Below are 26,434 nucleotides of genomic sequence, written 5' to 3'. Positions count from 1 at the left end.
TGTCACAGTTCGGCATGTCTTTCTGACTGGTAATATGCATTCCTCGTTCATTGGCCCAACACTCCCAGTGAATCAGAAATGCAAGTTCCCAATTTGGTTCTGGGTATCCTACTATCTCAGAGGTCTAAATGCTCCATGAAAAGGCAGGGTACAGTTCTCAGGCAAATAAGTCAAAGGTTGAATACAAGTTCTTGCACACATCCTCCTGGCTAGCCAAATGTCATAAACTGGTGGGCATAAAGGTCCTCAGGGCAACTGCCCTACTGTAATTGCCACCACCAACTGAGGTCCTATGGGCTAACTCTCCAGCCCTTGCAATCTCTGAACTCCCCTCCTCAACTCCAGGGAGTCAAGCCTCAAGGCTCTGGTTTGCTTCATGGTAGTAGAATGGCCTAGGCCAGGCTTAGATGGACCAATTACTTTGTACTCGCTCAGATACAAGACTGTAATAATAGAATGGTTTGTTTAAAGAATAGAATTGTGGTTACACAATAATTTGAAAAGCATTTAGGTTTTTTGAGAGAATAATACAGCACGCACACAATGCTAAAACAGTAAGCTAAGCTTACTTGTTCCTAATGCTCATTTGGATCTTTCCAACTCCTGAGCATATGCAAAGGGTAGCTTTCCTACCTGTTGCATCATGGCTGATATGAACAGATGTCCATGATGGAATGGCAGTGAGCTGTTCACCCCCTCTCAGCAACCATGTTTTTTATACCTTAAAGTTGACTCTTGGCCAACTAGAGATTCTGACCTGCCGAACCTTTTGGTGAATGACCTCACCAGCTGGTGTTTCTGTTGGTCACTCATTCCGACTCCTCCCAACTGGAGATTCATACCTGACTCCCATTTCCAATTAGCAAGTCCTTGATGCAAAGTACCCTTATCAAGCTTCTAGCCAGGCAGAAGCAAGAATCCTGATAAGGAATGGGTTTCTCAGCCTGCTGACAAGCTTTGTTCCCACAGTTAGTTCAAAATGGCTGCAGGTCTACAAGATGGAGTCAGACCTAAGCCAGTGATTTTAACTTGTTGTTTATAGCTGTTCATAGCCTTAGGAATGTATCGTACTTGGCCAGGTGTGGATCTGTTCAACTTACTATTGAATTTCTGTGCTGTTCTGGACAGCTCGCTATGATGCTCTCTCCCTGTGGACAGTGAAATCAGCATGTGAAAATCAGCATATTAGGGATATTGGAAATCTGTTACATTGCTTGCCTACAGGACAATGCCACTTCAGCTTGTTTTCTGTACAGTGTGCCACTCCATATACACTATGCTTAGCACAATCTGCTTTTGTAATTTCCCCTCGATAACGTTCCATTCCCACATGCCTTCAGAATTCACAAAATTATTACCTGACTCGTGTGTACAGTATTTGGCAATGATAACGCACCTCTGCCCTTCTTGCTCAGGAGAGAAGATTGAGATGCAGAAGGATCTGTACGATCACAGCACTGAAGGGAACAAACCACACATTGGGGAATGCTTAGATGGCCAGATGGGGTACTAATGACAGCTCTATCAGGCTGTGGGAAGTCTCTCTTAGAAAGCAAGGAATGTCTTGCTGTATAGGTAGCATGTTGGCAGATATACTGTTGGGAGCAACCTTTCAGTGGAAGGCAGATTTGTTTGAGCCATCTGCTCATGACTGTAAGCAGATGGAAACAGTCATAATTTTAATGCTTATAGATAGTGTTTATAGTGGAGAAGATCACTGAGTAACGGCCTAATCCTATCCACCTTTCCAGCACCAATGCAGCCATGACAATGGGGCACATGCAGCAACTTGTGGGGGGGGGGCAGTCATGGGGCCTTCTCAAAGTAACATGTGTCCTGAGTAGACACTCAGCACTACCACCCCTTGTCACAGAGACTTGCAGCACAATCCTAACTTGTGCTGGAACAGTGAGACCAGTAGGCCTGCGCTATATCCAGTACAATTTTTGGGCATGTGCAGCGCAATCCTATCCTGCACTGGAATAGACAGGCCAAGAAGCTTGCGCTGTATCCAGCGCAAGATAGAGCGCCAAAGTGGCTCAGCCAGAGGTAAGGGGAAACTCTTCCCCTTACCCCCGTTAAGCCACTGCAGCCCCATGGGTCTCCTCGAACTTGCAGACATACACCAGATATTTGGTGTATGTGCTTGGCTGAGGAACCAGTTGGGCGAAGCTACCATCTGTGGGATTGACTGAACGAATGCCTCTAAGTCAGAATCCCCCCTAAGCGTAACGATATTTTTTTTGGAGGCCAAGCGAGACTATGAGGAACGCATGGCCAGCAACATTAAGGGGAATCATAAAAGCTTCTTCAATATGTTAGAAGCAGGAAACCCGCCAGAGAAGCGGTTGGCCCTCTGGATGGTGAGAGAGGGGAAGGGGAGATAAAAGGAGACTTAGAGATGGCAGAGAAATTAAATGAGTTCTTTGCATCTGTCTTCACGGCAGAAGACTTCGGGCAGATACCGCTGCCCGAACGGCCCCTCCTGACCGAGGAATTAAGTCAGATAGAGGTGAAAAGAGAAGATGTTTCAGACCTCATTGATAAATTAAAGATCAGTAAGTCACCGGGCCCTGATGGCATCCACCCAAGAGTTATTAAGGAATTGAAGAATGAAGTTGCTGATCTCTTGACTAAAATATGCAACTTGTCCCTCAAAACGGCCACGGTGCCAGAAGATTGGAGGATAGCAAATGTCACGCCTATCTTTAAAAAGGGAAAGAGGGGGGATCCAAGAAACTATAGGCTGGTCAGCCTAACATCTATACCGGGTAAGATGGTGGAATGCCTAATCAAAGATGCAGTCTCAAAACACTTAGACGAACAGGCCTTGCTGAGGGAGAGTCAGCATGGCTTCTGTAAGGGTAAGTCTTGCCTCACGAACCTTATAGAATTCTTTGAAAAGGTCAACAGGCATGTGGATGCGGGAGAACGCGTAGACATTATATATCTGGACTTTCAGAAGGCGTTTGACAAGGTCCCTCACCAAAGGCTACTGAAAAAAACTCCACAGTCAGGGAATTAGAGGACAGGTCCTCTCATGGATTGAGAACTGGTTGAAGAGCAGGAAACAGAGTGGGTGTCAATGGACAATTTTCACAATGGAGAGAAGTGAAAAGCAGTGTGCCCCAAGGATCTGTCCTGGGACCGGTGCTTTTCAACCTCTTCATAAATGACCTGGAGACAGGGTTGAGCAGTGAAGTGGCTAAGTTTGCAGACGACACCAAACTTTTCCAAGTGGTGAAGACCAGAAGTGATTGTGAGGAGCTCCAGAAGGATCTCTCCAAACTGGCAGAATGGGCAGCAAAATGGCAGAAGCACTTCAGTGTCAGTAAGTGTAAGGTCATGCACATTGGGGCAAAAAATCAAAACTTTACATATAGGCTGATGAGTTCTGAGCTGTGTGACAGATCAGGAGAGAGATCTTGGGGTGGTGGTGGACAGGTCGATGAAAGTGTCAGCCCAATGTGCGGCAGCAGTAAAGAAGGCCAATTCTATGCTTGGGATCATTAGGAAGGGTATTGAGAACAAAACGGCTAATATTATAATGCTGTAGTACAAATCGATGGTGAGGCCACACCTGGAGTATTGTGTCCAGTTCTGGTCGCCACATCTCAAAAAAGACATAGTGGAAATGGAAAAGGTGCAAAAGAGAGTGACTAAGATGATTACTCGGCTGAGGCACTTTCCTTATGAGGAAAGGCTACAGCGTTTGCATCTCTTCAGCCTAGAAAAGAGGCGCCTGAGGGGGGACATGATTGAGACATACAAAATCATGCAGGGGATGGACAGAGTGGATAGAGAGATGCTCTTTACACTCTCACATAACACCAGAAACAGGGGACATCCACTAAAATTGAGTGTTGGGAGAGTTAGAACAGACAAAAAAAAAAATTTCTTTACTCAGCATGTGGTTGGTCTGTGGAACTCCTTGCCACAGGATGTGGTGACGGCATCTGGCCTGGACGCCTTTAAAAGGGGATTGGACAAGTTTCTGGAGGAAAAATCCATTACGGGTTACAAGCCATGATGTGTATGCGCAACTTCCTGATTTTAGAAATGGGCTATGTCAGAATGCCAGATGCAAGGGAGGGCACCAGGATGAGGTCTCTTGTTATCTGGTGTGCTCCCTGGGGCATTTGGTGGGCCGCTGTGAGATACAGGAAGCTGGACTAGATGGGCCTATGGCCTGATCCAGTGGGGCTGTTCTTATGTGGCCCATGTCCGAGGAGAGCGAATTGGCTTGTAACTGCTCTGTGCTGCTTGGGAATGGGGGTTGGGATCTGGCATAACAGCCGGATCCCAGATCCGCCTCCCTGCCCGCCTGCCCCTGGGACCACCCTCAGCCTGCCTTTCCCTGCCCTGGAATTCCTCCTTCCTGTCTCCTCCCCACTCATCACAGAGCCTTGCGTTGGCCGAGCTTAGCCGACACAAGGCTTGCTCTGCAAGCCACCACGAAGGCTGGATGCAGCCTCCATGCTCCAGCACACCTCTGTGCATTGGTGTGGCTTGCTCCTGAAGAGGTGCAAATGTGCTTTATGCCACATATGTGACCTCCTAGGCTGGCTCAAAGGACTTGCACCAGCCTAACATGAAGATAGGATTGCGCCCTTAGTGGCTCTGTGGCACTTTCACAACACTCCAGGGCCAGCACAAGAGATTTGGTCCAGATTAGGATTTCGCCCTTACCCTCGCAAACTATGTTTGCTCATACTTGATCCTACTTGCTTTTAAATCTGATTATCCATAACTGGGAAGAGACCTCTGTAAGTGGCCCCCCATTGGATGCAGCAGTTGCTGTTTTAGCACTGATGCATCAGAGGGGGTGGGAGTGGATAGGATTGGGCTGTCAGTCTGGAATATGAAGAGGTACATATCTTCCCAGAAGGACAGAGCTTCTATCTCCCTTCAAGACAAGATGTGTTGGTGTTCTAGCAAGGACAGTTCCATATAAAGTTGTGTAGCCATTGGAAGAGACCTTCCTCACACAACAAATGCTTTGTTTATTTTTCTTCAAAGGAAACAGGAACAGGAACCACTTGCAGTGCAGCTTTCAGTGTACATGGTAGCTACAAATTAATGATGGTTTTTCTAGTTAGTGTTCGGTTCTTTATTCTCAATATTCTTATGAGTTTGGCACATCAATTGTGAAGAGACATTTATTTCACGTTTAGATTAAACTGTTTGAATAGACCCAGTTTAAATAATGTGAATTTCTGTGCTGAGGAAAGAATTGAATACTGCAGAAAAGACGGGCAACCCCATCCTGAGCTGCCCGGGATGTGTGGCTGCGGTGGTGCCAAAAATGACTGCTGCTGCATCCTGCATGCTTTGAGCAACCGCGGGCAGCACCTCAGGAGAAGAGGACTTTCATTCCCTTCCCCAGGTAAACGCAGTAGCCCCACAATGGGGCTGCTTGATTCACTGCCAACAAAAAGGTCGCCGGTGAATCAAGTGCCTCCGTGTTGGGCGGTGAGCCCAACACGGAGACTTTGGATTCGATGGAGCGTCACACCACCAATCCTGCCTCCGTTCCTCCCCACTCCCTCCCCTGGCATGCTTCCCCCATCCTCTCCCCGCCTCCCCGGAACGCCTCCCCCCATGCCCCTGCTTACCTTGCTGCTGCTCAGCCGTCCATGCGACCACTGAGCAGCAGAGGTTGGCTGCCTGCCTGGTGGTAGTTCGGCGCCAGCCAGCGGTGGGCTACCACTGGCACTTGTCTGACTTAGGGCACATCTGCAACAGTGCATGCCAGTGGTGAACTGGCGTGCCAAGCTCAGGATTGGGCTCTGAGTATGCTACAGTAATTGGTACAGTATATTGAGCTGCTTACTTCATGCCTTGATGATGTGTTTAGTTTTGAAGCCTAATGAGAGTTTGTACTCTTTTGTACTCAAGTTTGTAGTCCCTCATTCTTCTATAGGTGTTCAGGATTTTATCAAATGCTTGGCTGTTACACAAGGTTGCTTCAGGGGACCTAATATGGGACCTGAGCCTTATAATGTAATTTAAGATACTATGTTTTTTAGGGCAGCACAACTCTATGCCTGATTACATGGAGGTGAGCTAAGCTTAACTTGCTCTGAAATGAGTATGCATAGGACCGTAGCTTTAGTCATTAACTTTTACTGGGTTTTACTGTGCCCTTTGCCTTTGGATTTTGTTCTGTAAAAAGGGGAGCAGTACTTGACCTAGATGTGTCAATAGGACAAAATACGATGAACTTTTTAGACAGGCTCACCCAAGCAAGATACCATTAAAAGTATTGGAATGTAACGTAGTTGGATTTTCAGAAGGGCAGTTTATAGAATTGCCTTAATCTCCATTTTATGTGTTTTTCTGATGATTATTCAAATCAGATCTGAACAACTTGCACTGAAAATGTCATGAGACCAATTTTTTTTACAGTACTACTGAATGCATTTTAGTTGTCCCTACTCCTCTTTCTATTCTTCTGGATGACAAGTTGCAGCTTAGAAAGAGCCCATTTCCTTTCTCTATTGGTTTCATGTGTTCATTTGCAGAAGCATTTTTATTTTAATATGCTGCAGATTCTTAACAGCCACCACGTTAAGTGCAACATGACAGTTTTTAAGCATTAACTTGCCTGGAAATGGCATGAGAAGCAATTGACATTAATTCAGAATCTCCTTCAAATGACTTCTGGCACTTGCTAGTCTACTCAGAAAATTAAGAGGGGTGGAGGTAAGAGTTTCAAATGCATCTAAAATGTCAAATCTCCTTTGCGGTCTGAACACAGCTGCTGCCTATGTAAAGTTCAGGAACATCTACCTTCCTAATTTTATTTTACAGCTTCTTCTAACTTTAGTGGGTAAAGGGAAAGAATTTATCGCAATTCAGAATGTTGCGTGTTCTGCCCTTTTGATTGTCTTAAGTTGTGTTTGGTTTGCTCCTACTTGCTGTTAAATCAGAGGAGCCTTTCAGCAAAGGTCCTGTCACTGGGTAATGTGTAGGGTTGGTATCTATCTAGTGAGAAAACGTGTTAAACAAATGATAACTCTATCCCTCAATGCAACAAAGACCAACTTAGCGTGTGTTTTAGTTCCTCCTTTTGTGATCGTTCTATCTTCCTTTTGTATTCTCTCCCCACTGACAAACTTTAGATTTTGAACTTCTTGGGGCACCTGTGTCCTAACCATAAGTTGTAAAACACCATGTGAGTTGATGGTGCTGTGTAAAATCAATAAGTTATTGCGTTACATGGAAACAGCAGAATGCTGATTTTAAAAGTATGCTGTGTTTCAAACCCACCTACTAAACTAGGTCCCCGTAATTTTTGGTTACAGAATTGTAATTTATTTTCCAAATTTAATGGCAGATACTGTAGTATATTGTGTTGCAGTTGCGATGTTTGAGATTGGAGCTGAGCCATAGTTGAACAGCGAAAATAAAGGATGAGGTTCTTTAGAGTTAATTGGGAAACCTGGAGAAACAGAGTGTTGAGGCACAATGGGGGATTTTGTTGATAAGTAAAGAAAGTATTTCACATGATGATGATGATGCTCCTGGTTGTGAAAATGGTGCTAATGGGCTTCATTGCATGTAACTACTTGTGGGGTTGATAATTCCATCAGCAATGGCAGCAAAAATAGGAAAGGTTGTGACAAAGCAAACTCTGAAATGAGGGTGGCTACTAGATTTTTAGTATCCAGGTCTGTTTCAGACCAGCATCATTTCCATGTTAGCAAAGTGCCTTGTTATTGCTTTCTGTGAAGACCTCCCCATTCTCCCTGCCTTTTTTGTAACTTGCTAGTGATAAAGGTCGATCATGGTGGCACATGCCTGGCTTGGGAGAGCCTGAGACCAAACCCTGGCATGCTACAGTGCTGTTGTCGTAATGTGGCAGAACCTAGGACCCTGGTTTTGTATGAAGTTTAGATTAACTTTCAGTCAACATTTAGGAAATTAGTCAAATAACTACAAATTAATATGCCTTAGCCCAATCTTATGCCTGTCTACTCAGAAGTAAACCCCATTATAGTCAATGGGGCTTACTTCCAGGAAAGTGTGGATAGGATTGCAGCCTTAGATGAGTTTGCCCATTGCTATTTGTAGTTGAATTTCCAGCCACAGATTTACATGACTAGCTATGTGACTGTTGAAATTCAAGAATTTGCAAAATTCTGAAAGCGCACTTGTTGTTGTAGCCTTTGACTACCTTCATTAACCCATTTCTGCCCAACCCACAGATGTACACATTTGATTCCTTTTGGTATGTGCACCTTTGGGCAGAAGTGGTTTAAACTGAACCAAAACAAGAATATTCATGTCCTAAATCAGACCTGCACAACTTCTACCATATATTACTGTTACAAGTCACAAGGATTGTGTTCTGTTTGGTGATTTGCAAGTTGTGTAATCCTATTATAATTATTTTGCTTTTCCACAACAAAAAAATGTTATCAAGATGGTTTATATAAGCCCCATTGAAAAAATATGACTTACTTTTGAGTAGACCTGGTTAGGATTGTGCCCTTAGAGTAGTATATATGATTCTTTCCATACCCATTTTATCTTTACAGCAGTTCGGTGATGTAGGTAGGCTGAGAGATGGTTACTGACCCCAGGTTATCCAGTGAGCTTTATGACTGAGAAGTGTTTGGGAACCTGGGTCTTCCTGGTTCCTCTTTGACATTCTAATCACAATACCATGCTCTCTGATGTAATACACTGAAGCCCCACAGGTACAGGTGTACCTTGACTTTCATCACTTGACTTTCATCACTTTGTTCATTCAACCGCTTTCAGCTATAACCACTTTAAGTTATAACGACATTTCAGATTGCATCCATATCCTTTCTTCTTTTGTCCAATTATATCCAACATCCATGACATTTGTCAACTTTCTTATGCTTATTTTTCTTTTATTTCTGTTTGTTTAGGTTTCACGTGCATTTGCAGGTGTTACAGTGTTATTAACGTTTTTCACTAGCCAAAATAAATCTGCAAGCTAAATAAGGCTATACTTTGTCATTCATCCATTTTTGACTTTCATCCATGCTCTGGTCTCTCTCCAGATGAAAGTGCAAGGTATGCTTTCGTCTTTTTTGTAGATTCTGGAGCTGGCTCCTGTGGTGTGGCAGTTTGCACTGTCTTTCTGTGATGAACTCTAACGTTACCTATTTGGATTGCAAAAATAGGAGACAAATTCAACCTGGTATGCTGCCATATATGGCTGGGGTCTGTGTTTCACTTGGTGACTCAGAGATTGAGCTGGCCTGCCTTGGGCCCAGATCAAACGTGCAGATAGGCATGTGACAATGGTCATTTTCTGCAGAAGAAGCACATGTTAGGAAGCAGTACTTACATGGCTCTCTTTTTCTGTAGGTTTTATGCCCTGAATATCCAAGTATCTCTTTCCCACTTGTCCTGCTCTTAATCCATGAGTCTTGAGCCTTCCATGTGGGTTTTTGAATGCATAGTTGCAAACCGGTTAAATGGGACTCGTTAGCCTGGGAAGGCAGCTCATCTGAGAGAAGGAAAACTCTGATCCCAAACCTCCACTGCCTTGTGGCTACATCCAGTTATGGAAAAGGCTTCAGGAGTCAACCTCGAGGCAAAATTCAGAGCTGGAGTCCCTGAGTCAGTTCATGGCTGAACACAGTCACGTTCTGGCAACTCCTGCGATGCCGCTGGAACCAACCGTATTGGCCTCTGCCTTTCCATTGGACCATTCCAGCGACATGGAGAGGGGGGATTTGCTGCATGGGTAACAGTCTATCCTCCATACCTTCTTTACCCAGGCTTCGCGCACTGGAGAGGACACTCTGTTCCAGAACCACCATTCAGAGCGCGATACCATAGTCTTCCGAGACTGAAGGATGCCAAAATGAAATGAGTTGCAAACCCTGTGTGGTTCTGAATATCCATGAGTTTGGTAGATAAGACAGTGTCCTGGTGGTGAGCCCTTCTTGGCTACAGCCCCCTCTCCCCTTGTTTGCAGTTTTAGAGGTCAGCCATTTCACTGCCTTACTTGTAGTGAGGAGGAGAGACAGTAGCGAAAGCAGCATTTGTTTGATCATTTGCTCTGCCGTCTTATGATGCGGGGGAGCGGAGGAGGAGGGGAAAGCCAACAATGCTGCAATCCCCTTCCTGCTATAGAGAGAGAAGAAGGTGCTGTCTATTTATATTGCCCCATGCATCCCTACATCCCTACTCAGAAGTAAGTCCCATTGTGTTTAGTGGACCTTACTCCTGAAAAAGTGTGTATTGGATAGCAGTCCAACAGCCCAATCTTACCCACATTTTCCTGGGAGTAAGCCTCATTGACGCTACTGGGACTTACTTCTGAGTAGACATGCATAGGATTGGGCTCCAAGTTGCTTAGCAGCAGGAGGTGAATGAGCATGAGATAAGGGAAGATGAAATTGAAGATACTGATATTTGCTTGCAGTGGTTGCAGAAACCTGCAGCCTACAGGAGTCATCAGTCTTATCCCTACAGCTTTGGTTTAAACTTTGTATGGATCCTGCACTTCTGTATAAACTCATCCTATTTCTATTATCTTTGCAATAGACAAAGGTGAAAATGGAGAGCCCTACCAGAGAAGGAAAGGTGCTGGAGGGAGCCAACCAGATGCTTCTGCTCCACCCCAGATGCTCAGAGACAACACACTGGTGCCTGCAAGCAACAGCTGGAGGAGAATCTTGCTGCTCATCTTAGCAATAACAATACACAATATTCCTGGTAAGCATCAACCTGCTTTCTAGTGCTAATGACTATGACCCCTGAAGATGCTAGTTCTCTAGGAGACGAATCCAGCTGAATTGGTGTGTGCAGTTAGCACCCATTTTGGCCTCATGTCCTTCTTCTCAAGGTGCTTGGCAATATGTTAATGTCAAGGTTATCATCTTTCTCAAGGGCTGCTGGATGAGAGGAACTCGTGTTACATTAAGGCTATGATTTTATGCATTTTCCTGGGAGAAAATCTTATCAAACATAGTGGGACTTACTGATGAGTAAAATAGCACTCTAATATGCCTTTTATATTTATCTGGAATCATTTTTAATTCAATCATTATGCATTTGTTTTGTAGAAATAAGTGGTAAGAGAAGAAAATATTCTAAGAGAAGAAAACTTTTAAAGTTGATTATGTTGTGTAGTCTGAGTGGGACATAGCTATAGGAGGGTGACTGTGGGGAGTGTCTCATGGCAAGCTCTTGCACTTAACATTTACCAGTACACCACTGTTCATCACAAACAACTGCAACACAGTGGGAAGTGTAACAGTGTAACAGAAATGACAAAGTGCCTAAAGGCAATGTGTGCTCTGGAGTGCAGCCTGGGCATAATGAGAACGTGCCCTTTAAGAGCATTGAGACAACTAATCAATTGGCCAAGGACACCTTGATTGTATGATTGGCTGCAGCTGCGTAAATGAGGGAGGGGGACTAGATGCCATGAGCAGATTTCCACCACTCACTACTAGTGGTGGCCTACTAGAAGGTTTGGCGGGTCTGACTTCTGATTGATTGGGTGGGTGGGAACTAAGTATAAAGGCCCACCATTTTACTAGAGATTATCTCTCACCTCTTGAACTTTGGGCATACTTTCTGTTACTGCCTCTGCTATCAAAGACCTTGGGCTGTGTGAACCAAGAAGAGTCTTCCAGGAGGGGCAAGACACATTGGGTGAGTGATAGTTATCAAAGGAGTGAGTTTTTTTATTTCAGTATGCTACTGAGCCCATGCTGTATCTTTCTTGTTAATTCTGAATGCCTGTCCTCCTCCTCCTCCTCCTCCTCCTCCTCCTCCTTCTTCTATGTAGCCATCATAATTGTTAGAATAAAACACTTATCTCTAAAGGAGTGTTTTGTAGAGTGGGGGATTCCAGGCCTGGCTGCTTGACCGTTACTATAGCTACCACATCCCTGTTAAGCCCTTTATTCATACCTGAGGCGTAAGCCAGAGCTGGACCCAGAGCAAAGTCAGGAATTGGGCTTGGTGCTCGTTTGCAGCTGCCAGAGCAGTTCCTCTAAACCAGCCATTTTCAACCTTTTCCAGCTGACAGCACACTGACAAGGCACTAAAATTGTCAAGGCACACTACCAGTTTTTTTAACTTTACAATTAATCTTTAATATAATATAATATAATTAATACAATTAAATCATTACTTGACAAAGAAATTTGCAAGAAGCTTGGAGAGGGAAGTATATGTGGTTTCTGGAAAGGAGGAAAGATGTTTTGAAGTACGGTGATCAAATCGTTATGCCAGAAAGTGTTGGCAAAGAGAGGCCAGATTGAGGACATAGTGAAGAAATGTGGGGTGAAGGGCAATGAGGACACATGATTGAAACAAGTGCAGGATTTAACTGGGGGTGGGGAAGAGAGAGAGAGGCAGAATGTGAGGCAAGTGATTCTGGACCTTTGGAAGGTGGGGATGAGTGAGGGGAGGGACAGTAAGAGAAGTGTTAACTGTGATTATGAGATCTGGGGGGAATGTACCTATGGGAGGGAGCATGGTGGGGGAGAAGAGGAGAGATAAGTGCCAATTGCCTGCTTCTGTATTTGAGGAAAAAGAGGGTGACCAAGTCCAATTTTAGACATGTCTACTCAGAAGTAAGTCCCACTATAGTTGATGGGGCTTACTCCCAGGTAAGTGTGGATAGGATTGTGGCCCAATGCCCTTACTCTAAAAGGCAAAAAGTGCCTTGTTGGTGAAGGCAACACAGGGAGGGTGGCTTTGGGGAGTTGCAGGCAAACTGTGGCAAGGAAAAGGGACTTTCAAGGACCCTTTTCAGCCAGCCAGGTTAGTGGCGCTTCCTACCTGCTTGCCTGCTCCTGGCTCCCTCATTCACTCCACCTTCTCACTCCTCACTGCTTCTCACTCACTCTACCCAGACCACCTCCAGGCTTCTCTGGCTGCCCAATCAGCAGGCAGGGCAGACAACAACTGCCCTAGTGTCTAATCCCATGCATGTCTACTCAGAACTAAGCCCCATAATAGTCAACAGGGCTTACTCCCAGGTAAGTGAGGATAGGGTTGCAGTCTTAGTCTTGCTTGGCAGCAATAGCAATCAACAGCAGGAGCTTTGAAGCAGACTCTTCCGGCTGCTTCTTAGAAGCATGCTGCTGTGTGGGGTGCAAAGCAGCTGTGACCAACCCCTTCGCTGTCTGCTCCTTTCTCTCCTGTTGCTGTGTGAGGCTCAAAGCAGCCACTGCTACTGCGCGGCTGCTGCCTGTCTCCTATGGCCCCACGGCACACCTGAGGCAGCCTTGTTGCACACCAGTGTGCCGCGGCACAGCAGTTGAAAACCGCTGCTCTAAATGTATATGTTATTGTTGGGAAGCTTCCCATTGACTCCTGGAGGTGTGAACCTGGGAGTTAGATTGGTGTCAAACAGAGCCTAGGAGTTATCAGGGTTGTTTATTTTATGGTCCTGATTAGCAGTTGGTTGTTGCAGGAAGGAACAGCAGGCAGGGAGAGATGCTTGATCATCCTCCTGCACCATTTCCTTTGCATGCCATCTTGCCATTTCCTCCCAACCAGGAAATGTGTTTTTTGCTGTGACTTGGGGAACATTAACCAGCAGAGACAGTGGCAGGAAGAAGCAGAAGGTGAAGGAAGGTTCAAACACCTCCTTTCCTGCCTGTCACTTCTCCTAAACATACTTGACCTCTTTCTGCCACCAGTGCCTACTTCCAGGATCTCCTGACTCATTCTTTGTGAAATGTGTAAAACTGAAGGATTTGCATACCCACGTTAAAAGTCACACCCAGAAAATCCATTCATAATGAATGAGTAACGTGAACCAACCATGGCCTGCTATCCCTGCCCATTTGTTTGGAGATCAGCCAAAGGCATGATAGCAGTGGTCAAGCATCTGTCCCAACTCGAAAGACCCACTACTAGTTTCAGTGCTGAAATTTCTGAAACTTCTCCTAATTGTCTTTTGTTTTTTTCAGTGGGAGAAAGAAAACCCCTTCAGAACATTATAGCTTTGAAGCAGTCTCTCAGCACCTTTCCTGATTAATAGACTTGTTTTAGATGCAGGGGTAAAAGGAGCTGCATCTGCTAAATTTCTGAATGTTACACAGTTATCAAAGGGGAAGTGGTGTTTGTAACCTGTTGTGGAGTTGAAGCATCATCTGCTGTTCAGAATTCAGGAACGGCATGGGCACTGGAAATTGAGGAGCAACTTGTTTGAAAGATGCATCTTGGTTTGCAGCTGCTAAAGGTCACTAGTGTTGGAGCAGGAAATTGTAATTGGACTTCATCCCTCCTGCAAAACTGTCAAGAAGCATGACTTTTAAGTGGGGATGGGGAGTGGGTGCACCTCTGTGACTTGCTGCCCTGCTGCTTTGTCAGCCTGGGCAGCAGTAAATTGTTTTTATTGTCACTCAAGGAAAAAATGAGATGATTTTTTTTTTTGTAAAAAAAGAAAAATAAAGTGCCTGCTCCCTTCCACCTCCCCCCATCCAGCCTACCATAGGTTAATGACAGCATTCTCACTGTTGCTGGAGAGAGGTCTTGAAAGAAACTGCCTAACCTTTTGGTGCTCATATAGAGCACAAAGCCGCCTTCAGACAGTTATAGAGGCCCCAGAAATGATCTCCTATTCCTTAAAGGTCGTGGCATTAATGTGCTCCTTCTTTTCCTTAATGTTTCTCATAGTAACCCTCAGAAGTTGTATTTCAGATCAGCAAGTTAACTGTGGTTTACCCTACACTCTACAGTCCTCAGACAGATATCTTTCCTTCCTTACTTGTCTTCCAAGCACATCCTTATGCTGAAAGTGTATATAGTATATGGTGTGAAAGCTTTATAGTAATTAATGCTGGAAGTGACCAAAAGGCCCCTGAGTTGCACTTCTTAGCAGTTTGAACATCCCAATTATCAGGTTAACAAATCTGGCCTGTAGAACAAACAGTTGCAGGTATCTCAAGCAAATGAGCCAAACTGCAGGCCCCACTAGCTGAAAAATTGATGAATATAGGTAGATGTTTCAGATCTAATAGTTTTACCTTTTAAAACCTAGGGGCTAGGTTTTGGGTTTAGAGACAGGTTTGTCTTGTTAGTAACACAAGCAGAGCCCTTTCTTTAAAAGTAAATACGAATTTTTGCCATGGAATTAAATTCAGGCAAGGTGCCATGGGGAGCACAGAAAATAATAGTTGATGGTAGGGGAACTCCAGTGTGAACAAGCCTCTCAGTGCAAGCAGGATGTCTTTTGTGCTTTGCTGGGAAGGATGATGGTAGAGAAGGGGGGGGGGAAATGAAATCATTTAGTTATTTTAGGGAGAGACAGGATTGTGTTTGAGGCAGCCTTCTCTCACTTCACCTTCCAACTGTTTTTCATGACAACTCCTATGGTCCAGCTTGCAAGTTATTTCAAGAAGTTTCCCTTATTTTCTCTGAAGTGTAACATATACCCTCTTGTGCATCAATCTGGTCCCTTCACCATCAGGTAGCTAATTTCCTAGCAAATGTAGGCAGCTGTTTTGGGAAGTTGCAAATTCTCATTAGCACCAGGTCTGAAATGCTTGTAGGAAATTGAAAATGGCATGCAGTTCCTGTTAGCTTAGCGCTAAGTGAGTTCCAGTGACAGACCCCTGGCCAAGACAGCTTCTCAGATGATGAGCCAAAGTTCAGTCAAATGCTGAAACTCTCCTTCATTACCGCTTTCCCTGGCTTCTGCTTTCACAGATACATTCATTCTCTCTCTCTTTCTCAACTCTTTGAATCATCCTGTGCCAGCTGTTTTGTAGCAAATGCAAACATTTGTGTTGGTTATATTTCTCTGGCACTTTCAGACATTATAAGGTTATTTCAGATTAGCTAATCTTGTAGTAAACCTGGAAGTGCTTAGGTTTGTCTTCATGCCATGGGAAAACACTTGCCCTTGATCTTTGTTATCACCTTTTCGAAGAACCTTTGGAATTAGTCTGGTCTACAATAAGGGATGCAGTTTCTAAATGTTCTTCTATCCACATTAAGTCTCTGCATAGGGGAGAAAAGATGCTAGCTGAACCCATATCCTGCTGTACAGGTTGAGCCTCATTCAGTAGCATAGCTAGGGGGTGCAGGGGGTAGCAGATACACCGCGCTATAGCTGCTGGAGGGGCTACATCAGGGGCAGGGGGGCAACAACTCCCACACACGACTTGGGGGGGCCAACAGCTGTCCGCTGTGATCGTCGCGTGCAGCCAAGTATAAGTCGTGCATGCGGCAACGGACTACACTGCTGCCCCCCCTCCAGCAACCTCCAGCAGCTGGGGGGGGCAGGCAGGTCCCTCGGAGGGTGGTCGGGGAAGCCCTGCCTGGGCTGTCCTCACTTGGGCAGGAAGGGAAAGTGAAGTGGGTGTGGGACAGGCCATCCACCCTCGGCAGAGCTGGTTAGGTGGTTGAGGTGGCGACAGCAGGCAGAAGCTGAGCAAGAGCGGGGAAAGTTCCTGCAAGAATAGCCAGCCCCGCTTCACCCCAGACCTTGGCGGGGCTGGGGGAGATTTTGGTGGGCAATCTCAGTGCTGGTGCCGCAGCCCCCCCATCCAAGAACCAACAGCCCCCCCCCCCCCCGAGGCTTGTGAGCACTGAGGCAAGGGAGCTTCCTCTGCGGGGCTGCAATGCCTCCACCTCGCTCCTGGCAGCAGCTGGAGGTAAAGAGGAGGGGGCACGTTGCTGCCTCCGCCGCCTGCATGAACTCCCTCACTGCCACTCCCAGGCACGTCTACTCTGAAGTAAGTCCCCTTGGAGTCAGTGGGGTTTACTCCCAGGGAAGTGTGGACAGGATGAGAGCCTGAGTGCCCCATCCTAGGTATATCTTCTCTAAGGTAAGTCCCATTATAGTCAATGGGGCTTTCTGCCATGGAAGCACAGATAGGATTGGGGCCTCAGTAGGTCAGGCGCAGCTTCCTCCCACCTTTCTGTCCCGAGTCCTCCCCCCCAGCCCTGCGAGCCAGCAAGTGGGTGGCGGCATTGCCACAGCCTCCTCTCCCCCCCAGGCAGTTGCAGGAGTCAAGCTCTGCCTGTGAAACAAAACAGTCACCTGGTGCGGGGGGGGGCATGCCTCTCTCCCTCACACGTGCACCCCTCAGACACACAGTCTGACAGCCCCATCCTAGGCATGTCTATGCCCCATCCTTAGACTCGTCTAAGGTAAGTCCCCTTAGAGTCAATGGGCCTTACTCCCAGGGAAGTGTGGACAGGTTTGGGGCCTCAGTAGGTCAGGCACGGATTCCTCCCACCTGCCTGCCGCCAGTCCTCACCGCTCCCCCAGCCACTGTGAGCCAGCCAGTGGGCTGGCTGCTTCTCCACAGGCTCCCCCCCCCCGCGAGGCAACTGTTAGACTCAAGCTCTGCCTGCCAAACAAAACGGGAGTCTGGTGGGGGGGCATGCCCCTGACTTCCCCTCTCACTTCCAGGGCATCATTTTGCACTCTGCACCGGGCAACAGGATCGTTAGCTACGCCACTGGTCTTATTATTTGTGAGGGTTCTGAACGAACTATAGCAAATCAATTTAAAAAACAAAGTCTCTTTGTTCTGGTGATTTAAAAACAGCCTTGCTGACCTTTGTAATGCACACAGAGACAATCAGTCTCTCTCCAGGACCTTAGGCTTCACTAGGAGGCAGCAATCCCTCCCTTCACCAGGAGCCCCAGCAAGGGGAAAAGAACGGAGAAGGTGATAATCACTGCCATGTAGCCTTCTTTCATGTGCTCAGGGGGAAGGGAGGAGTGAAACCTGCAGAGAGAATGTTTGATGGATTGTCAGCTGGCTGCCCTAGACTGTTTTTCTTTAATTTAAAGGGCCCTTCTCATCAGCGTAGGACAGAGGTGTCCAAAGTTTTTGGCAGGAGGGCCACATCATCTCTCTGACAATGTGTCGGGGGCCAGGGAAAAAAGAGTTAATTTACATTTTAAATTTGAATAAATTTACATAAGTTAACATAAATTAATATACTAGAAGTAGAACTTGTATGCATTAATGAAGGTCTTGCAATAGCTCAAGGCCTATAAAAGGCCTTGCACAAAGCAAGGATGGCCTTTTCTTTGATGTCGCTACTGCATCACAGACATGAAACAGCAAGCAGTGGAGGGAGCCCTCATCCCACAGCTAACATGAGAGGTCAAACAGTTGCCCTCACGCTAAGAGGAGTTGCGTCAGGCCAGTGCAGTCTCCATCAAGTTTCCAGAGGGCCAGAGGCTTGTTGGAGGCTGGGGTCTCCCTGAGGGCTGTATTGGGAGTCCTCGAGGGTCACAAGTGGCCCCAGGGCCGGGGTTTGGGCACCCCTGGCTTAGGATATACCTATAATCACTTGCATGACTGTCTCTAAAATAGTAAGAAACGAAGTTTTTAAAACTGTTATTTTAAAGGGGTGCATTTTTCCCTTCTCCAGGGATTAGCACATTCCTTCTCATTTGCAGGGGCCATTCCTGTTGAGTCAAATCCGTGAATAAAAAATCTGTGTATAACAAGGCTGGACCTGTACTAGTTTTCTGCTTGCAAGACATTTTCTTTTTACACAGGACAACATTAAAAAATGTGATTCCTCACTTGAAGAGTCTATTATACCACTGAAATACTCTGCCATCTCAAGCCTAGGCCAAACTTGCAGTTATTCTGTGAGAAAAAAACCTATGTGAGCTTCAACCCATGTGGGGTTTGCAGCTGCACATTCACTCCAGTCTGTGTTTATTTTGGGGGGCGGGGTGGAAAAAGACATTCTAGTCCCTCTTCCATTACTGTAAGTCCTACTTCAGAAAACTTCCTTTGTCTTCATGTACATCTCTATGCAATGCCGTCAATGGCACAATCCTCTATATGCCTACTCAGAAGTAAGTCCCATTAAGTTCACTGGAACTTACTCCCAGGAAAGTATGTACAGGATGGCAGGGTAGCTAGAAATAAATGAGGAGATGGGGCACCTATGTCATTGAAGTGGTGATGAGAGGGCTTTCAACAGTGTCATGTTCTTTCCAACACTTCAGTCAGCACGAAAAGGGCTATCATCATCCCAGTACCCCTTTCAGTCACTCTAGATATTATGAAGGGAAGAGGGGGTCTTCCCTCTCTTCTTCTCCCTCTTTTAGGAGATTCTAACCACATTCCAAGAGCAACAAATCAAGTATAAGTCACTTTTACCATTGATTCTCCTGTGTCACAAAGCAAGGGGAAAGAGATGGAAAATGTAAAGGAGGCCTCTTCCAGGAGCCAGTTTAGGACACCATCTCACCTCTTCCATGGAGTCAAAATTGACATGTAAACAACCAAGTGAGGTTTGCAATCAAATGTTGAAATCAAAAACCACATGGAAGATTCAGAACTCACTGAATAAAAAGTGAAAAACATGCTTGCCTTATTCTGCTAGAAGTACTCACGGATAAGGAAACCCATGTGGGATTTGCTTCCAAATGTGCAGTTCAATGGGAAATGTTCATTTTCACATGGGTTTTTGCATGTTAATTCTGGGGCTCATTCCTGACTTAAGTTTTATGTTCCAAACTCCATTACATAAGTTAATTTCTGCATGTCAGAGTTCTTTCTTTGCAGGCACAATTCCGTGAAAGGGTTTGGGATGAGTGGGGAAAGAGCGAGTGAGTTGGAATAGAAGCAAGAAGAGACTTCCATGCTTGTCTCTTTGTAAATAAAGCAGAAATTAGCTTTCTTCCCTTTCATAGAAGTAAAATCATCCTCCTGCCTTTAAATAAAATGACAAAATGCTACTGCTTGATCTTTGGAACCCAAGGATCTGTCCTCTCACCTTGCACCCTCCTCCACTGGAAGGACAAGGAGCCAGATCTCTTTCTTCATGTGGATTCTTGAAATTAAAGAGGAAATACTGAGAACACTGGGAACAATCCCAGGAAGTGCTCTGGATTTCCTGATTTGTTTAGAGTGTGGTGAGTGCAGGTGGCTCCTCTTGCCTTTCCCAACAGAGACAACCCAAACATTTATGGGACATCGAAATTACATAAGTTGAGGGTTACATAAATTGGGAAGTGCCTTTACTTGCATCCAGGTCAGTATTCTTAGAGGGCTGTTGATCCTGTTTATACATACAACTACGTGTGCGCAGTGCTTTAAAGATCATGCCCATTAACATCTGTTCACCTTGAAAAGCATCTTAATGTTATCCTGTTTTACAAAATGAGAAGATGGGAACCTTTTATATGTTACAAAATCTGTGGGGCACAGAACATTTTTATTTTTGATCTGGTACCAATCCATAACTAGTACTCTAATAACAGGTAATTTGCCAAAAGGGCCATTTGTGGTTCTGTCCTTTGCCTGTTTCCTCACTTGTTTTTAATGCTTAAGTCTGCGGTTTTCAAACTCTCAGGGAGTTTGAAAGCCGCAGTAAGTTCTTGCGGGCGCGGGGGAAGGCAGCAGCGCAATCCCTAGGCTCACGCTGCACAGGGGGGCTGCAGGGTCTTGGGTACACTTACCTGAGCCTCCCAGAGGTGTGGGGAGCCCTGCACGGCTGTCCGCAGGGCTCCCCGATACTTCAAAAGTGAAAGTGGAGTGATGGCGCTCCACTTCCGGTTTAGCGGAAGTGGAGCACGATTGCTCCACTTTCACTTGTGAAGCTTCGGGAAGCCCTGCAGACAGCCATACAGGGCTCCCCGCACCTCTGGGAGGCTGCGGGAGGCTCAGGTAAGCGTACCCAAGACCTTCCAGCCCCCCTGAGCGGCGCGATCCTGGGGATTTGTACTCCCTATTTGGATGAAGCATTGCTACTGGGGAGAGTGATTGAAACACCTGGCAAAGAGTCCTTTCATTTTAGGTAGTGGTGCTTGCAGCTAGATCATATGTGGGAAAGATAATGAGCGATTTGACATTTGTGCCTTGTGCTAGCATCAAGACAAAGGCTTGTAAATTTGCTCCAGAGCGGGACGAATGAAGAGAATAAATTGATATCCTTGAAGATGCCAAATAGTGGAGTAGGCCTTGCTAATTCATGTTCTTAGATGCCACTTTTAGTGGGTTATTAATTTTGTCTTTAATCAGAGCTTGTTTATTCTGGTTAATCTTTGTACTTTGGGTGGCTGTTATGGTTAGGAATTGAAATGAATTAAAATGTTTCAGGTGTAGCACAAATAATAAATTAGTGAGGTGTAAATGCAAAGTCTATATATGTTAAAAACTGAATACTTTAAAAATTCTGATTAAACACAGGAAGGGGAAATTGCACACGATTGTTTTGTATGTGGTCCCTCACAGCTTTTGGTTTCTGAAAAGAGCATTTTCATTTCCTTGCAGTAAAATCACCAGCTGCATATTATACGGTATATGATCCCTGCATGGAGAGGGGGGTTGACAGTTGTAAGGAGCAGAGGAGAAGAGGCTGAGTAACAAAACTAATGATTCATGCTGCGATGAAACTGACTAAAGAACAGGAAACTGTGTATTGAGTGTAAATGGGTGAAACTCTCCAAATGAAGGAAAACTCTCACAGAACACCTCAACCAGGGGACATCCACTAAAATTGAGTGTTTGGAGAGTTAGGACAGACAAAAGAAAATATTTCTTTACTCAGCGTGTGGTTGGTCTGTGGAACTCCTTGCCACAGGATGTGGTGACGGCGACTGGCCTGGACGCCTTTAAAAGGGAATTGGACAAGTTTCTGGAGGAAAAATCCATTACGGGTTACAAGCCATGATGTGTATGTGCAACCTCCTGATTTTAGAAATGGACTGTGTCAGAATGCCAGATGCAAAGGAGGGCACCAGGATGTAGGTCTGTCTGCTGTACTCCCTGGGGCATTTGGTGGGCCGCTGTGAGATACAGGAAGCTGGACTAGATGGGCCTAGGGCCTGATCCAGTGGGGCTGTTCTTAAGTTCTTAAGTAAAGTGGTGTACCCCAAAGACTGGTCTTGGGGTCAGTGCTTTTCAATTTGTTCATAAATGACCTGGAGTTGGAAATAAGAAGCAAGGCGGCTAAGGACCCAATCCTATCCAACTTTCCAGCACTGGTGCAGCCTCGGTGCAACCTTGAGGTAAGGAAAGAAATGTTCCCAATACCTTGAGGAGGCCTCTGTGACTGCCTTCCCACCCCAGGATGCAATGTATGTCCCATTGGTATGGCTGCACTGGCATTTAAAAATTGGATAGGATTGGGCCCTAAGTCTGTGGATGACATGTACCTTTTCTGGGTGATGAAATCTCGAATAAATTGTGAAGAATTCCAGAAGGATCTCTCCAAACTGGGAGGACAGGAGGCAAATTGGCAGATGTGCTTGAGTGTAAGTGTAAAGTGATGCACATTTGAGCAAAAAATCATAATTTTACATATGTACTGATGGGATATGAGCTGTTTGTGACAGATCAGGAGAGATATCTTGGGATGGTCATCAACAGCTTGATGAAAGTGTTGACCTGGTGTGCAGCAGCGGCGAAGAAGGTCAATTCCATGCTCAGGATCATTAAAATGGGAATTGAGAATAAAACTGCCAATATTATTATGTCATTGTACGACTTGATGATAAGGCTACATTTGGAGTATTGTACCAGTTCTGGTCGCCGCATCTCAAAAATGATATACTGGAATTGGAGAAGGTACAGGAGAGAGTGACCAAAATGATTCCTGGGGTAGGGTACCTCCCTTCCAAGGAAAGGCTACAACATTTGAAGCTCTTCAGTTTAAAAAGTCTAGAAAGAGGTGTGGGAGGGGGCATGATTGACAGCACAATCCTAGGCATGTCTACTCATCTGTGATCCAGGGAAGTATATTATAGGAGTGCACCCTGACACATATAAGACTGTGCATGGGATGGATAGAGAGAAGTGCTTCTCCCTTTCGCACATCACCAGAACCATGAGGCACCCACTAAAATTGACTGGTGGGAGAGACAGGACAGACGATAGGAAATATTTCTTTATGCAGTGTGCAGTTAATTTGTGGAACTCATTGCCATAAGATTTTGTGATGGCATCTAGCCTTTAAAATGGAATTGCCTTGTCATAGTGGTCCTCAGGCTGGTGAGGGAGATCTTTTGAAGTGGGCTAAATGATAGCATGGGCCTACAAAACTGAGGGTCAGAAAAGTTTTCCCCAAACTTTATGGTGGTTTGATATGAATTTGGGGTGCCGATTCAAAAAATGGCATCCGTTTTGCCCTATCACATCTAGTTTTGGAGGTATAGTATAGCCTCATTGGTGAATGGTTCAAGCAGCTTCCTCACGAGGAAGCCATGGTGTAGGCTTCCTCATGAGAAAGCTGCTTGAACCATTCACTAAAGAGGCTATGCTGTGTCTCCAAAACTAGACGTGCTAGGGCAAAACGGATGCCATTTTTGGAATTAGCACCCCAAATATACCCAGGAATTGGTGTAATGGTTAAGGAAGCAAAATGTGTGTTGGCCTGTGTAATCTCTTCCACAGTTATCTTAAGAAGATGCTGTGAATCTTGCTTTTTCAGCTATATCTGCCCTGAATTTGTGCCTTCTGATTTTTCTAGGAGTTTTTAATGTATTTTAAGGCTGCAATCCTAACCACACTTTCCTGAGAGTAAGCCCCATTGAACAAAATAGGACTTCTGAGTAGACCTGGTTAGGATTGTGCCCTAAGTCTTTTAAGACCTGTTGGTTTCCTCCTATTGTGTCCTCTCTGGCTCTTCCGTAGTTTAGAAATGTATTTCTGTCACAGCCGTATGTATCCACACTTGCATTTATATTGCATGCATGTGTGCAAACACGTCTTGCAGAACTGCTTTTCTACAAAACTACTTCTATCAAAAACTAGTTAGAAGAAAAATCAGCAAGTTCACAAAAATTGTGGAATTTTTATTCTGACAGAAGAACTGGTGTCATCTGCTCCATCCATTCCTAAGACAGTCAAAAATGGTTTAACGAAGACTTCTCGGTGGTCCTTTTTTTTTTTCTTTTTTTTTTTTGGCAGATTCCTCTCTGGATGCCCTTCAATTCAGCTGTAGGGCAATTGCTTTAAATGTGATGGCTAGACGTAATGTCTGGCTGAGATAGTGGGAGCCAGGATTTCAGACATGCCTGAGGGTGGAGAACAGGGAGGGATGAGAAGTTCCTTCCCTCCGACCAAGGAGGAGGGAAAATGTTGTAAGGCTCCATGACCCTTTCCCACCTTTTGACAGACCTGTGAACCAAAGGAGCAGGACTGGTTCAAGAACAACTGACCCAAAGCTGTGATCAGAAATAGCCAATTCATTGGTATGTTCTACCTCTGGTGTGGAAAACAGGAGCAAGAGCCACTGCCCCACTTGACAGCAAACATCTCCAACAGTTTTTAGACCAGAGACACAATTCCACCATAGATACCTGGGTGCTGGAGACACAAAAGATAAGGATATGCTCTGGAATTTGCCCATCTCCCTGGGGATCAGTTCGGAAAGGTGCCAAATCCAGAAGCTGGGGGAAAGGCCAGTCCAGTGCTGAAGGCCATCCAGAACTTTATGGGCAAGCTATAGAACTGATTCTTCAAGACTAGAGGCACTCTGGGGTTTACTTCATCACTCATTCAGTAGTATTTGCAAACAATCAAATGAAGGAAAATCCCAATCACCCAATTGAAAGGGTGATCGGAGTTTTTTGGCCTGGCCTGGGACACGAGAGTCTCCTCCCAATGGGGAGGGGAAGGGGGCTGGGGCTGGCAGCTACGGCGGGCCTTTTAAAAGGCGCTGGACCCAGCCCTCTTCCTTCTTTTGCACGTGGGCACCGTGGGAACAACAACAGGCACTGGGTTCACAGCTAGGTTCGCCATACTAGCTGCGAGGTTAGTTCTGGGGGGTTTTCCCCTCCCGTTCTGTGGGCAGTCTTCCCTCTTTGCCCCCACCTTCATTTCCAGGTTGCAGCCCGATCGCCTCCCCCCCCCATTTTCCTACGGTGCCCACAGACTCAGGTGCCCACCCCCCCAGTGCCCGTGAGCCCAATCCCACCCAGACCCATTAAGTCCAGGGAGAACGGGGGCCCTGTTGATTCGGAGGGACCTGCCTTTCCCACTCAGCCAGTCTACCTGCCGCAAGGGTGGGGGGCCGCAGGAGGGTGGGACGCTCCAGTGCGCGGGCTGGGAGGAGAAAGAGCCTGACTGAAGTTTTTCCATTGCCTATCACTAAATTTTGTAGTTATCTGGGGATCTTAGGCATTATCAGAAAATGAGGAGCTGATCACATAGTTCCCATTTTACACTTCCTTTCAAAATTGGTTGAAGCTAACTTCTTAAGTACTTTTGTTTTATTCATCTATTTCCTATAGTCACCGTTCATATTTTCAATTATAACAGCTCCCAAGAAAGTTTTCAGTAAAAATGAATTAAAAACCATTCAAGTTCAAAAATAAGAGTCAGAAACGAATTTCAAGAGCAGGGCAATTGAAATAAAATGTTATAATAAAGAAACCAGTATGTAAAAATAATGCACTTCATCTAATCACAGAATTCAAGTGCAAAACAGTAACGTTTTTCTTCCATTCTTGAAAGAGAGAAGAGGGGAGGGACTTCCACAGAACAAGAAAAAGCCCTGATTTTGTTTGGGACAGCTTAGCATCCAAAATTAATGATACCCCTATAGCTGCTCTCTGGGAGTTTGAAACCCGCAGTAAGTCTTTGTGGGGGCGGGGGGGGGAGGCAGCAGGGGCAGGGGGAAGAAAAGGGGACTCGGGACTGCAGGGACTGGGATGCACTCACCAGTCCCTGCAGCAGCCATCCCTGTGTGCAGGGAGCCTGCAGGGCGCCCCAGATCAGGGAACGGGAGAGTGGAGTGATCTGCTCTGCCTCCAAAAAAGCGGAAACGGAACGCAATCGCCCCACTCTCCCGTTCCCTGACCTGGAAAGGGCTTGCGCAGGGCTCCCCGCACACAGGGACTGGTGCTGCAGGGAGCACCTCCAGTCTCCACTTGCAGGGAGAGCCTGCAGCATCTCAAGGGAGGGGGAATTGGGAAACACTCCCTGGGTTTTTTAAAGCAGTCCCCTCTCCTCCACCTCCTGCCTCCCCTCCTCAGCCCTCCAGCTGTCCTTCTTCTTTCACAGGTGGGATGCTGAGCTTTTAAGAGTCCAGTCCTGTGTGTGTCTACTCAGAAGTAAGTCCCATTGTAGTCAATGGGGCTTACTCCCAGGAAAGTGTGGAGAGGATTGTAGCCTAAATCCCATGCTTTGCTTGCTGGGAAGACTTGCTTGCTGGGCTGTTTTGTTTCTGTAGGCTGGAGCACGGAGAGCCTGCACCATCTGGGGGGGTCAGCAAGTAATTCCTGGTTTTTTTAAAGCAATCCCCTCTGCTGCTACCGCACCTGTCCCTGTGTGTGTGTGTGTGAGTGAATGAGTGAGAGAGAGAGCTCCACCTTGCTGCATGCATTCTAGCTACAGAGGTTTTCCGCCCCCCCTTCCCCTCCTCAGCCTCTTTACTGGCTCAGGGGCTCCAAGAGTGTTACTGTTCCTTTGTAAGGGGAATCTCTTCCATGGCTCCAGGGCTATCCCTGCCTGGTCAAGGTGGAGCCTTTTTGCAGTGTT

The 26,434-nt window shown here is 45.9% G+C and overlaps 1 protein-coding gene across 1 annotated transcript in view; it reads left to right on the top strand.

The window, feature by feature from the left end:
• Positions 1 to 2,776: 2,776 nt before the first annotated feature.
• Positions 2,777 to 26,434, top strand: part of LOC136638826 (zinc transporter ZIP11-like) — a 160,506-nt gene continuing 136,848 nt past the window's right edge. The window contains exons 1-2 of the mRNA XM_066612853.1: positions 2,777 to 2,864; positions 10,537 to 10,707. Of these exons, the coding sequence (XP_066468950.1) occupies positions 2,777 to 2,864; positions 10,537 to 10,707 (259 nt within the window). The remainder of the gene's footprint in view (positions 2,865 to 10,536; positions 10,708 to 26,434) is intronic.

This window comes from Tiliqua scincoides, chromosome 2 (assembly GCF_035046505.1).
Source record: "Tiliqua scincoides isolate rTilSci1 chromosome 2, rTilSci1.hap2, whole genome shotgun sequence".
In the NCBI taxonomy this organism is placed as follows: domain Eukaryota; kingdom Metazoa; phylum Chordata; class Lepidosauria; order Squamata; family Scincidae; genus Tiliqua; species Tiliqua scincoides.
The sequence above is the reverse complement of the archived record's forward strand: the minus strand, read 5'-3'. Positions and strand labels throughout refer to the sequence as shown.